Source organism: Nomia melanderi, chromosome 3 (assembly GCF_051020985.1).
Source record: "Nomia melanderi isolate GNS246 chromosome 3, iyNomMela1, whole genome shotgun sequence".
NCBI classification, from domain to species: Eukaryota; Metazoa; Arthropoda; class Insecta; order Hymenoptera; family Halictidae; genus Nomia; species Nomia melanderi.
This window is the reverse complement of record NC_135001.1, coordinates 13,625,650-13,637,823: the sequence shown is the minus strand read 5'-3', so window position 1 is coordinate 13,637,823 and position 12,174 is coordinate 13,625,650. Positions and strand designations below refer to the sequence as shown.

At 31.9% G+C, this 12,174-nt stretch overlaps 3 protein-coding genes and 1 non-coding gene across 7 annotated transcripts in view; 3 read left to right on the top strand and 1 right to left on the bottom strand.

Annotated features, from left to right (window-relative positions):
• Nucleotides 1-2,791, bottom strand: part of LOC116432925 (uncharacterized) — a 41,151-nt gene extending 38,360 nt beyond the window's left edge. The window contains exon 1 of the mRNA XM_031990436.2: nucleotides 2,373-2,791. Within this exon, the coding sequence (XP_031846296.2) occupies nucleotides 2,373-2,489 (117 nt within the window). The 5' untranslated portion in view covers nucleotides 2,490-2,791. The remainder of the gene's footprint in view (nucleotides 1-2,372) is intronic.
• Nucleotides 2,792-4,241: 1,450 nt separating this feature from the next.
• Rexo5 (RNA exonuclease 5) lies at nucleotides 4,242-8,556 on the top strand. 4 transcript variants are annotated; one of them, XM_031990291.2, is made up of 11 exons: nucleotides 4,242-4,477; nucleotides 4,830-5,046; nucleotides 5,284-5,459; nucleotides 5,541-5,722; nucleotides 5,794-6,040; nucleotides 6,110-6,308; nucleotides 6,386-6,611; nucleotides 6,670-6,814; nucleotides 6,882-7,132; nucleotides 7,239-7,632; nucleotides 7,714-8,556. In XM_031990291.2, the coding sequence occupies exons 3-11, from the start codon at nucleotides 5,331-5,333 to the stop codon at nucleotides 8,005-8,007; spliced, it is 2,067 nt and encodes a 688-aa protein (XP_031846151.1). In that variant the 5' UTR covers nucleotides 4,242-4,477; nucleotides 4,830-5,046; nucleotides 5,284-5,330; the 3' UTR covers nucleotides 8,008-8,556. The 4 variants fall into 4 exon arrangements, with proteins under 4 accessions (XP_031846151.1, XP_031846149.1, XP_076221441.1 ...); XM_031990289.2 differs by lacking the exon at nucleotides 4,830-5,046; XM_076365326.1 differs by lacking the exon at nucleotides 4,830-5,046 and having other exon boundaries at nucleotides 4,242-4,528.
• Nucleotides 8,557-8,813: 257 nt separating this feature from the next.
• The window catches only part of axed (BTB/POZ domain-containing protein axundead), a 41,006-nt gene continuing 37,645 nt past the window's right edge, over nucleotides 8,814-12,174 (top strand). Inside the window, exon 1 of the mRNA XM_031990302.2 lies at nucleotides 8,814-8,967. Within this exon, the coding sequence (XP_031846162.2) occupies nucleotides 8,946-8,967 (22 nt within the window). The 5' untranslated portion in view covers nucleotides 8,814-8,945. The remainder of the gene's footprint in view (nucleotides 8,968-12,174) is intronic.
• On the top strand, nucleotides 9,592-9,664 carry TRNAK-CUU (transfer RNA lysine (anticodon CUU)). Its single transcript has one exon. It is a non-coding gene; the product is annotated as a tRNA-Lys (tRNA).

The window sequence follows — 12,174 nt, the reverse complement described above, 5'->3', positions numbered from 1 at the left end:
CTTTACTGTTTCCTGTAAATCGTCCCTTTATGAAATTTGAAAAATTTTACTTTATTACACCTCGTGGATTCATTATATTCCAAGTGGAGTTTGATTATTGTCAAATATCAGATATTGTAATGAAGAAAAATTGAATAAAATTGTAAAAAAGGTATTAAATGAGTTACTCCTGGAAACACGAGATATAATACGCAACGAGGTTACTTTTCCCAACGTACGGTCTGTCTTCCCTGGTTTTTATCAGCCAGTTTTGATCGATCAATCTGATAAACAGGAACCGCGCGAGAGCACGCCTCATACAATTAAATATGTCCAGAAACTTTCACGGAAGTGCATTGCACGGATTTCCGCGCTCTTTTGTGAAACAGATCCTGAACACGCTCTCGATCCGAATCATTCCAAATGTAATCAAATTTCATCATTATCTCCATTGTATTGTGAAATATGTCGAACGAAGTACATACACATATACCTTTGCGGGATCTATGAAATGTATGTAATACCTGCAATCAACTATTACAATTCTATTCGTAGCTTTAAACGGCAAATTTGATTGTCTATTTTGTTTATTTCTAATAGCTCCTTAAATGTCTTCAAAAATTCATTACACGTGTTCTTATAAATTAATGAACTTAATATCTTAAAATTCCTTAAAATTGCCAATATACTTGTCAACTGCAAACTTATTATTTTAAAACATACAATGTCCACGTTACTCATACTCATTGTATATTTCAAAATTGTTACTTATAAAAATCGAAAATCTTTTATAAATTTACTAATTACACCTGCTGTCTTCGAAACTCATTTTTACATTATTTATATATTTGTTTTAATACTCTAATCGTTCATAGAACTTCATAACTTTAATCCACCGTATAACGTTAAGCATTTAACAATACATAAGAATCATTGTTGCCGATTAGTAAAACAATAAATCAACTACGAAGTTCCAGGTAAAAATTAAAGTACAATCATTAAAACAACAGTCGCGAGATATGCGTTACATAATCCCCGGTTCATGCCAAGAATACTCCAATAATTGTTTTTATCTGCATCGGTTAACAGCAAACGATCAGCCTCGAGGTACATGCGTGACAGAGTATTCTTTATGTCCCTGCAACAGCGTAAACGCTGTTGCGTGTGTAGATAACTCTGCACATTCAAAACGAAAACGTGCAAAACGGGTGTTTTATTCCGTATCCTGAATTTGTGAACCATATCGAGTCAATTTTAAACTGTAAATTCCTTTAATTCTCCGATGGTTTAATTAAAGGTGCTGTTTAAAGTTGAAAGGTAAATTTCCACGTTCGAACCTGATGTGAAACGTTCTAAACCCAAAGGATCTCTTGGTAGTGGTAATAGATGAAACATAGGTCATTAGAAAGGAAGAAGCCAATGCTCATCTTTTAGACATCTGCTGGATTAAAGGAACGGATGCTCGTTCATCTCCTCGCTTCGATAAAATTAAAATCCAATCATTTGTCTGGGTATCCTCAGTAAATTATTTGCTGAACGTGTCAAAATGGTTCAAGAGTTTCCGCTAGATTTTATAAACAAACGGAGCGGAGCAGGCGTCGCTCTTATCGCAAGGCTCGATATAAGGACTGGAGTGGGAATAACTATTAAGCATTCATCCCTGCTCGGTTTAAACTGCGCGAACATTCGCTCACATCCGCCGCGAATATAGCTCGATTACCGTATACACTAAACGAGCACGAATTTGTCGAAATGGGGGACGAGCGAGCATTCTCGTTCGTCTAGTTTAAACGCGCCATCATTGAACGACAAAGAAACGCTATTCCAGTAAATTTTCCAATTGCGACATACAAATCGTACGAAATTAACGAGAACTCCGACGATTTCGTGGAGTATTTAAATATTTTACGCATAAAAACAGAACGGTTCATTCGACTGATTAAAAAAGCACGACCATTTAAAATCTTCAGAAACAGATATGTTCTTCGAACTTCTTTTACAGCTTAACGCCTGCATAAACATTTACTTACTGCAACAATATGATATTATAAGAAACCCAAGTAAAAAGATCCACCTTAAAAAGAATCTGTTTTCTTTACAGCTTATTATCAATCGAAATTTTGTGGACAGAAGTCACCTTTTCCTTTATTCGATCCTTCCAGAAAATTACAATATTTTCTATGTTTCAAAATGCTACAACTTCATCAAATCTCAACATCCCAATCGCCACACGGTGTCTCCGAAGCATTGATCCACGGAGATACGTAAAAGAAAGGGGATCGCTAACCAGAGACCTCCAAACAGTCGTGCCCCTTTAACTCGACAAAAAGACAGATCTCCCGTAGTTCGCGCTAACGGGAGTTTCTCGCTGGGAAGTATATCTCAATGCTCACCGGCGGCGGTTCGGCAGAAGAGTAAACCTCGCTGGGCGCGTAATTGCTATGAGGCTGTGCCATCTTCTCCGAGACGACGGCTACCGTGGCCAACGAGTCCGGTTGTTCCTTCTCCATCTTCCCTGGGTGTACCTTTCCAAGCACTGATCGACAGCTAAATTGGCTCCTCTTCTTCTTCTTCACCTTCTTCCTTTCCTCCTCTTCTTCCGCGCGACAGCTGCCTCCGAGACGAAAAATCCTCTCTGAACACTCGATGTCGATCGCTCGGCGAATCGACGAGCAGTGAGCGTTCGGCACCGTCTGACACCGCTAGCTTAAGGTTACCCCCACCGCGGACGGGACTGGTGAACCTTCTGGTACACCTTTCCGATGGGTACCGTCTTCTGGTACCAAGGTGTACCTCATCGTGCTCCCGATGTCGGACTTTCTAAACACCGCGACGACGCCGGCCGCCTCCATTTGCGTCTGTGGGCGAGACCGGAGGATACGTGTATGCGTGATCCAACCGCGGGTCACGTGTGGGGGGCCAGCGATCAACATTCGTACGCTAGTTTTGCAATGTTTCTTTTTTATTTCTGGTTTCCCGACATCCCTCTGCCCAGCGATCTTCCTTCGCCTTCAGTTTTATCCTCCGCGTTTGTTCGGTCATTCGTTCGTTGCGTCAACGAAGGAACGATCAACGATCCTCTCCAAATCATTACTCTCTCACCTTTGGAGTTTTAACTCGAGCAAGAACGTTCACCGTTCAACGCCATTTTTTCTTTTTGTACTACTTTCTGATAGGTTTTTGCACTCTGCGCGTTAGAGAGGCTTTTTATGGAGATCGATGCGCGATATAAGATACGCGAGCTCGGTTGAGAACTGCTGGCCGCGGAGATGAAATTCGTTTGACCGTTTTTAGCGTTTGGAGAGTACTTTTTTGTTATTGATGTATTCTAGAATGGTGCATTGGGGACGTTCGTTCGGAACAGTTTTTCATATTTAGTGTGATTAATGAAATATGGCAAATAATTCTCACTTTCTCTTCTGGTTAAATTAGTATGTGTGGACGCGTCGCAGAACTTATCCCTGAGGTGTTCGCATGTGAATATGTTGTCGCGGATGAACGTGTAGAAAGTAAACGCAATTTCTTGGAATTGTTTATTAACTATTGGCTTCACTGAATTTTTCACGTTATAAATGAGAGACAACTACCTACTTAGATATAAATTGTAAAAAACTTAGTATAGGACATACATATAGAAGATCTAACAATATTCAACATGTGTTCTCTCATAGCTCCCGATATTCGTCACTATTGGGGGATAAGAACTCTCAGAAAATGGAGGTGAGGACCTTATTTAAGTAACATTTTGCAATGTAACGAAGAGAAAAAAAAAGTGTTAAATAAACACTGGCTGACACAACTGATGATCGTTTCGTACGACAATTTTGTTAAAAATTATTTATTTTCTCTAGAATAAAAAAGTAGTCCGTGTTATCATCTCTTTCCTTAGATTATCAAATTTGTATCTTCGGTATTCATATAATCCCTTTCTATTTAGTTAAATGATAAACATACATGTTTTATTCAAAGAATGAATATTTAAGACAATAATTAACTTCACAATTTCTGACCAAAATGTGTAAAACTGTTACAGTGTATAAATAAAACTAATAAGAAAATAACATAATAAAGAGATCCAAGGAGGGTATTAAAAATAAATGTGGAAGAAAAAATAGTTTTGAAATTACAACTGACATTTTGGAATGAAGAATTAAAGTGAAATACTACACTAAAATTAATCAATTCTTTTAGAAAATATTTAAACTAATCTCTTTTAATTAACGATCTATTAATAAAAGCCTAATGTCTCAGAGATTCGATTACAGTAAACACGTGCTGACCTCTAACAACAAGTCACATAGTAATGAACATGTGTTTCGAACGACCCAGTGTTTAATGTTATACATGTTTTTACTTTCTAAGTGAAAATATTTATTTATTCTTTAACTAAACATATTTATTTAACAACTAAACGTGTGCCGTATTGTTTCCTCGGTGGATACCATCACTGTGATATAGATGTCACTAAGGAATCATAACCTTTTAATGATCAATAAGGGTACTATTATTCCATTTTTTATTATCAATTTAAAACAAACAAATAAAAAATGTAATTATAATATCGATATTTATACTAAATATTTCATTCAAAGTATTTTTTCTCTCACACTGTAACAACTTCAGTTTAATTTTGTTTATGCTGGGATACAATGTGTTTGTAATTAATTACAAATAGATTTGAAACAAATGATTATATATGTAGTTAAATTGCCCATCATATTTGAATGTTAAATACATTAATGTAAAAAGTGAAATATGTTTACAATTTAATGAACACATTTTATGTTATTTAAATGAAACATGTGCTGCATCATTTATCAAATGACATTTTTGGTATTTAACAATGCAAGGTAAGCAATTAATGGGAAGAAAAATTGAGAGATTACCTCACAAACTTTTGTCACATGAAATCCAAGAATTTTATCCTTGAAGTTTTATGTAACCAAATGTGTACGTTTATGAAGGGTTACATCTGAATCTCATATGTATTTTCATATTCAGAAACGTGTGACATTTGTCTGAGATTATACATTACTCAAATGTTTTTACATACATTACAATTTTCAGGTAATCTTATTCAATGATATATTTTGATTATTATTTTAACCATTACTTTATATACATATATCTGTCCATGTTTTGTAAATAATATTGAAATATATTCTTTGAATTCAATTTCCTTTTATATGATCTTTTTTCTATCTGATAAATCATTTCTTATATTCACATCACTATATTATCAATTTATCATTTATTGTTACTTTACTATTATAAAAAGTATGTGAGTTTGATTTTCTTTTCAAGGTACAATACATCAATTTCTCAGAAAATAATCAAGAAAAAAATATATCATGAAGAATTTAACAACAAAGCAATTGCAAAGAATGGAAAAAAAGAAAAAGAAGATGGCTGCACTTTTGGAAATTACTAAATTAAATGATAAAGATAGAGAAGCAAAATTGCTTGCTCTTAAAAAGGCTGTTAGTATGGTTTTTAAAACACGATACTTACAATGAATTTTTGTTGTTACATGTTATTTTTGACGTTATATATTATTTCAGTCTAAAGAAGCAGAAAAGTCCAATGACTCAGAGAGTAGTGGAATTTCTATGGAAGAGAGCTCTAAACGTAAACGACCTTGTAGCGAAGATGTAACAGAAACTTATTTTGAAGATTGTACCACGAAAATAGAAGTAGTAACTACCGATGAAAAATCTAATCCACTTGCTAATAAAAAACCTAGGTTTGTAGAAATTTATGTTTAATGATTTCCAATAAAGACTACTAATTAAGATTATGTTTTCTATATCACAGATTAAGTGGAGATGAATATGAAAAATTAAAGCAAGAACTAAGAGAACGTAAAAAGAGACTTAAAACAATACCTCGATTTCATTTAAAAACAATTGGTGAAAGTGCTAGTTTAAGTATTAATATTTCAAGTGAAAACAGAATTCCTATTTTCTTAAGCGATGTGCAACATTTATTACTATATTCCCTACATGGACACCACTCACCATACATGCCAACGAGGTGGTGCCATCTTGAAAAATACAATAAGGTAATAAAGGCTTAGTTTGAATAAAATATTTGAAGTTACATTAAATGTAATCAAAATATTTTTAAAAAGGTCACGCATACTGTGGTTCTTGTTGTCGAAGGACTTTCTCTGTACCACTTCATGTCATATGAAAGCATATTTTCACATATAACAGCAAAATTAGAACATCGTTTAGAAGTAGTAACACCTTCAGCATATGGAGGATCGGTAATAGAAGATTTGGCAACAGTTCCTCTAACCGGGATACAAAGCGACAGATTAATTAAACGTAAATTCATATAAGTATAATTTTATTATTGTAGTTATATTTGATTAAAAAGTTAAGGGATTCTATACTTTTTACAGAATATGGATCTTTAGAAGCTGCTTTGCAAAGTACCGGAGATGTAATAAAATTATTAAAAACCGTTTTCCCAATGAATTGCTTAGGATCGACAAATTCTGATTCATTAAAAAACACATCTGAATTACCTAATACAGATAAATTTCCTAGGACACAATTACTTTTATCTTTATGTCAAATGATAGAAGAAAATTATCCAGTACCTTTAAAGGGAAAATTGGCGAAACAGTAAGTACTACTAATAAAATATTTTTACATAAATTTGATAAATTCTGTTGATATTTAGGTATGAACATTACATATTAACAAAAGATACATATTTGGAAGCCACTCCGAAATCTCCAATGTTTGGTTTGGATTGTGAAATGTGTAAAACAACAACTGGAGATTTGGAACTGACAAGAATATCTCTTGTTGATGAAAGTATGAACGTAAGTTTAAAATTAACATCATCTCATCAATTAACAACATACAGATTTTATAAAAATCTTATCATAGATTATTTACGATAGTCTGGTTAAACCAGAAAATACTATTATCGACTATCTCACTCGGTTCAGCGGTATAACGAAAGACATGTTGACGGATGTCACAACCAGATTATCTGATGTTCAACAAATTTTACGGAAAGTGCTTCCTGCAGATGCTATTCTTGTAGGACAAAGTTTAAACTTTGATCTTCACACCTTGAAGATGATGCACCCATATATTATTGACACATCTGTAATCTTTAACATTACCGGTGATAGGTAATTATCACCTTTTTATGTTACAATCTTCTAGAGTCGAATATTGTAATCTATTTTTCAAAAGAAGAAAAATTTATAATAATGGTAATTATTATATGTAATGTAGGTACAGAAAAACAAAGTTACAAACATTGACCAAGGAATTCCTTGGTGAAAGTATACAAACAGGTACATCTGGACATTGTCCAACCGAAGATTCAATGGCCTCATTGAAATTGACAAAATTGAAATTAGCAAATAGCGTGGATTATGGAGATGCGGTGTTACTTGGTCGATGTGATATGGAAATATTGAAAATGGGAACAGGAAACCTTGAAACTCAGGATCAGTCTTGGAAAAAGGAAATTCGAAAATATGCCACTTCACTTTTCAAACACGTGACAAAAGATCAGAAAACAGCTGCAGTTGTGGGTAATGGGAATGTTATGAACGAGTATTCTAAATATTTGTCTTCTTCTCTTAATATCATGGACGATGAAAATTTTGATAAAAATGATCAGGTATGCAGTCTAAATTGTATGATAGTTGTTAAATAATATAGTTTATTTTTAATTTTGTATTTATTTTGTATTTATTCGCAGGTGCGATTTGTAGTCGCGGATAATGATAAGCAAGCCGTGAAACGAGCCTCTCAGATAGCAATGGAACACGCTTTTACCCTATGCCATATTAGAATAGAAGAAGACAAATTGAAAAATGATGAAATGGAGAAAACATTTCGCATGGTTAATAAATGGGTGCATAAACTGTGGCAGCATATGGCAATAAATGGTTTGGCGTGTGTATTATTTACGGGAGAAAATCATGCAGCAAACGGAGCCTGTTTCTTGAATTTAAAAAGAGAAATATCTCAGGATTGTATAAACCGTATTTAGGAAAATGAATCTAATATTTGTACATTCCTTCTTAAAGGAAATTATTGAGAAACTATGATTCTAATGGTATAATATAAATTGTAGAACAAAACACAGCTAGAAAAGAATATCATATTATTTCGATAATCGTTTGCTGGAAATGTACAAATGTTGTATTGTTAATAAACTCTTTTTATCTTATGAAATCTAAATTTAAGAAAAATTGTATGAACTGTACTATATAGAAAGTATAAGTTCAGAAAACACAAATTATATTATGAAATATATTTTATTTGCACTACTTTTAATAATAATAGTCATATTTATTTAAGGGAATAAATCTATTGGTACGTCAATTTTTATAACAGTATTAGGAGAAAGAGATTATGTTATCAGTAAAATTTTTAAGACAAAACTAGTAATTTTTACTATAAATACATAATAATAAAAATAACATAGTTTGCTTATGCATTTGTATTTGCAATATAGTAATTACTATTAGATAAGTTTTTATTACTTTTTTTTTAACAGATACATATTAAAGTTACTTCAATTACTTCACTTTTAAAATATTTTTATAAAGAATAATCTATTCCCATAACAATATGACTTTTTTCGTGAAGATCTAACAATGATGTACATTGCAAAATTGGAAGTATATACCTACATAACGAGCAACAAAATAAAAATGAAAAAGTACAAACCAAAAACTGTTATCTCTATCCCTTTATTTGAATAAAATGTGATCCATTAGTTTTCGCTCAAAATATTCATCGAACAATAATAAACAGACACAGAGGTAGAAATCGAAAAATGTTTTGTATACAAACATGCCACTGTACTACATTCAAATTTAAACAGCATAACTGTTACGTTGCCGGTGGTGAAATAGGGAACTTAGGGTTGTTTCCGCCGACCGTGGAGCGCTGATTTGCTCTAGTCGTAGAAGACAAATTAAAATGAAAAGTAACATAAATAAAGGTAAGCTTAGTTTTTATTTCTCGAATTTCGTAGAAACGTATTCAATTACTGAAACTTAATGTACGTATAAAGCATAAAAGAATATCTAAATTATATTATACGTATCCATATGCATGTTTAATAGGTGAAGATAGGAAAAAAAGCTACTTTGTAAAACATCCTGAAAATTAATAAAGATAGACAAAAATATTAAAAACATAAATTGTTCGTCTTATGAGGAATGAAAATACGTAACAAAATTTTCTATTTATACTTTTTGTTAAAAATTTGATAAATACTGTGTAAATACATAGAAGTAATCAACATATTTTTTTAACGATACTAACAAAATATTTAGGATTGAAAAAAAACAAATAATATTTAAATATTAAATTGCAAATAGTATTATATGAACAAATGTTTGATTCTGCATTTTTAGTGAACAAACTTTACTGATAAAAAGTGTTTACTCATAGTTGAAGAAAATAAAAATTTTATTTGAACTGCCGGTCATGTGATATACTCATAAATATCTTTATATTCTATAAAATTATTAAATAATTATAACTTTGTAGTTTAAAACACGAATATTAGCAAGTGATTGTAAGTACGTAATATATTTGATTTGTAGTACTACTCTCAACAGCCCGGCTAGCTCAGTCGGTAGAGCATGAGACTCTTAATCTCAGGGTCGTGGGTTCGAGCCCCACGTTGGGCGATTTCATTTTTGCATACTTTTAATATATCACTTTTTCAACAATTTATACAATTTTATTTACATCTTTACACAGTTTTTCTGACAATAAGAAAACTTAATTAAACCTTGACACTAATTATTGTTCTTTATAAAGATAGCTTAAGACATTAAATGTATTCCTTCACTCCAAACCACTATATTAAAGCATGATTTATCACGTGCATTATTGTCTTATCAACTTTAAATTTAAATGAAATTTCTACCTATAATATTATTCGTTGATAATATATATGTAATAATATTTACGTATTCATTGCAATATTATTTCGAGTAAACTATGCGTTGAACAATTATATTTCTTCTATCGTTTTTTCCCAGAAAATGCGTTTTTAAATGAATTCATATAGTCCTTTCGATGTTATGTAGCATCAGATTTATGCGTTTAGTGCACAACGATTAGTAGTGATAATTGAAAAACCACCGACTTTGGCCTGAAAATCCGTTTGTCAAAATACATTCGTTGTTAGAAAGTAGACCGTGAAAACGTGAAAAACGATCCTGCGTCTGATGATTCACGTCGTTTATCTTTTTCTGTAATTGGAGCAGCGATATCGACGATGTAATATTTACAAGTGATACCACGTGTGCCTTAACAAAGGGAAAAAATCAGTTGAGTTCCTTCAACGAATAAATAAATATGAATTATATATAAGTGTAACTAATGAGGGTTCTGCAATAGTTCTTCATTTTTTCCGAATCGTTTTTTCTAAAATAAAGTACTCTAAAAAAATATTCACGTTTGCAAAATGTTAAAAGATTTTTACACGAAACCTTGTTATACAAGATAAACTGAAGAATTATTGTAAAAAAATATAATTTTTTACAACGTGTTAAAGATACTTTAAGTTTGCACAAGTTATCAATTGTGTATAATCGCAAAGCTTTTTTATCCGTCCATTCAGGATACTTCGTTCCTGACAAGGTTTAGCAGCACTTTATCGTTGAATGCGAATTGACTCAAGTTGCAAAACAGAGGGAGTCTGTTCTCATTAATGTTACGAGTCTGCGTCGTAAAATATTTGGATTTAAATTCATAGATTCACATTACAAAGTATTAGGACATGTAATCGCAAGCTTGTGACGTAAACATTAAGACGTCAAATAACACGTCCGGGTTATAAGACGTTGAAATTTGAAGTTATACCCATACAATAATATTTACTTTGATTCCAAGGCTAGAAGTTTTAAATACTTTTGACACTTTACACACCGAAAGCCTATTAATAGGCTTTTCTAAATCTATATTACGTACAAAATAATTTCCTTTTGAATAATTCTTCTAACTGAAATTGTTCAACTTTGTGAAATTTATAGATTTACGAGACTAATCGCTGTTGCTATTGGAATATTTTTATTAAAAACGTTCTTTAGATTTATTCTTATTCTTTTTCCATTTTCTTATTTTTCGTTGTGAACAAACGTTAGTTCATTTACTTTTATAATAGCTGTCGACTATCAAATAACTATGGATAAAATGTTGTTGCAATGTTTTAATACTGTTTAATGGAAAATATTGTTATAAGGATGAACCATAATGATATAAAGAAAGATTGGTCAAAATGAAAATACAAAAAATAGTGTTCAATAGATTATAATGATTTTGTTGATCTTACTTAGAATTTTGTATTGAGGTCAAAAATTTAGAGGAGGTCCATGAACTCCGGTGACCTATTTTCGCTCTCCGCTCCGGTATAAATGCTATCGACCCTGGACAACTTCTGTCCCAGGAATCTTCTAAGTTGACCTAATTTCTTTAAGTTCTACATTCGTGTACCCTTGAATCGATACCTGTTTCACAACTTCATTAGAAATAACTAGCATGCACGGTGTTATTCCTTTCCAGAAGAGAAGTGCGAATTTGATTTATTTTGAATGAATTAAATCCATTGGAATCATACTATTATTGTAAATTCAAAACAGTTAGTCTTCTCAGTTTTACTTATCATGGGAAAGAATACTAAAATGAATATGTATCTATAAATGTATATTACAATGTATTACAATTAAAATAAAATGTATCTAACGTTATATATAATAATAAGGATAATGATAATAAATATAATATAATACGTAACACAATTTTTCATGCGTTTATTACGATACAATGATAATTTCATAGAATCACGTAATAGATTACGTAACGCTCACGCACTCTGCTACATATTGCTATGGTTATACGCGGTTAAGGGTTGCTACGTTGGATCAATTAATCGAAGGACTTATTTCCTTCGTAATGGGATCAGTAACTCAATATTATTGTCTCTAGAAAATATGATTTCGTTGTTATCACAGGACTGTCACAGATCAGATCGCCTATAAGTTTACTGTATTTAACAAATCAACTATATATATCCATGTCAAATCAATTTACAAAATTCCATATTAAGAAAGGTATCTATTATGCTCGAATTAATACTCGAAAATTAGTTCAAATATTAGAAAGAAGAAAATAGTTCAAATATGAAATATTA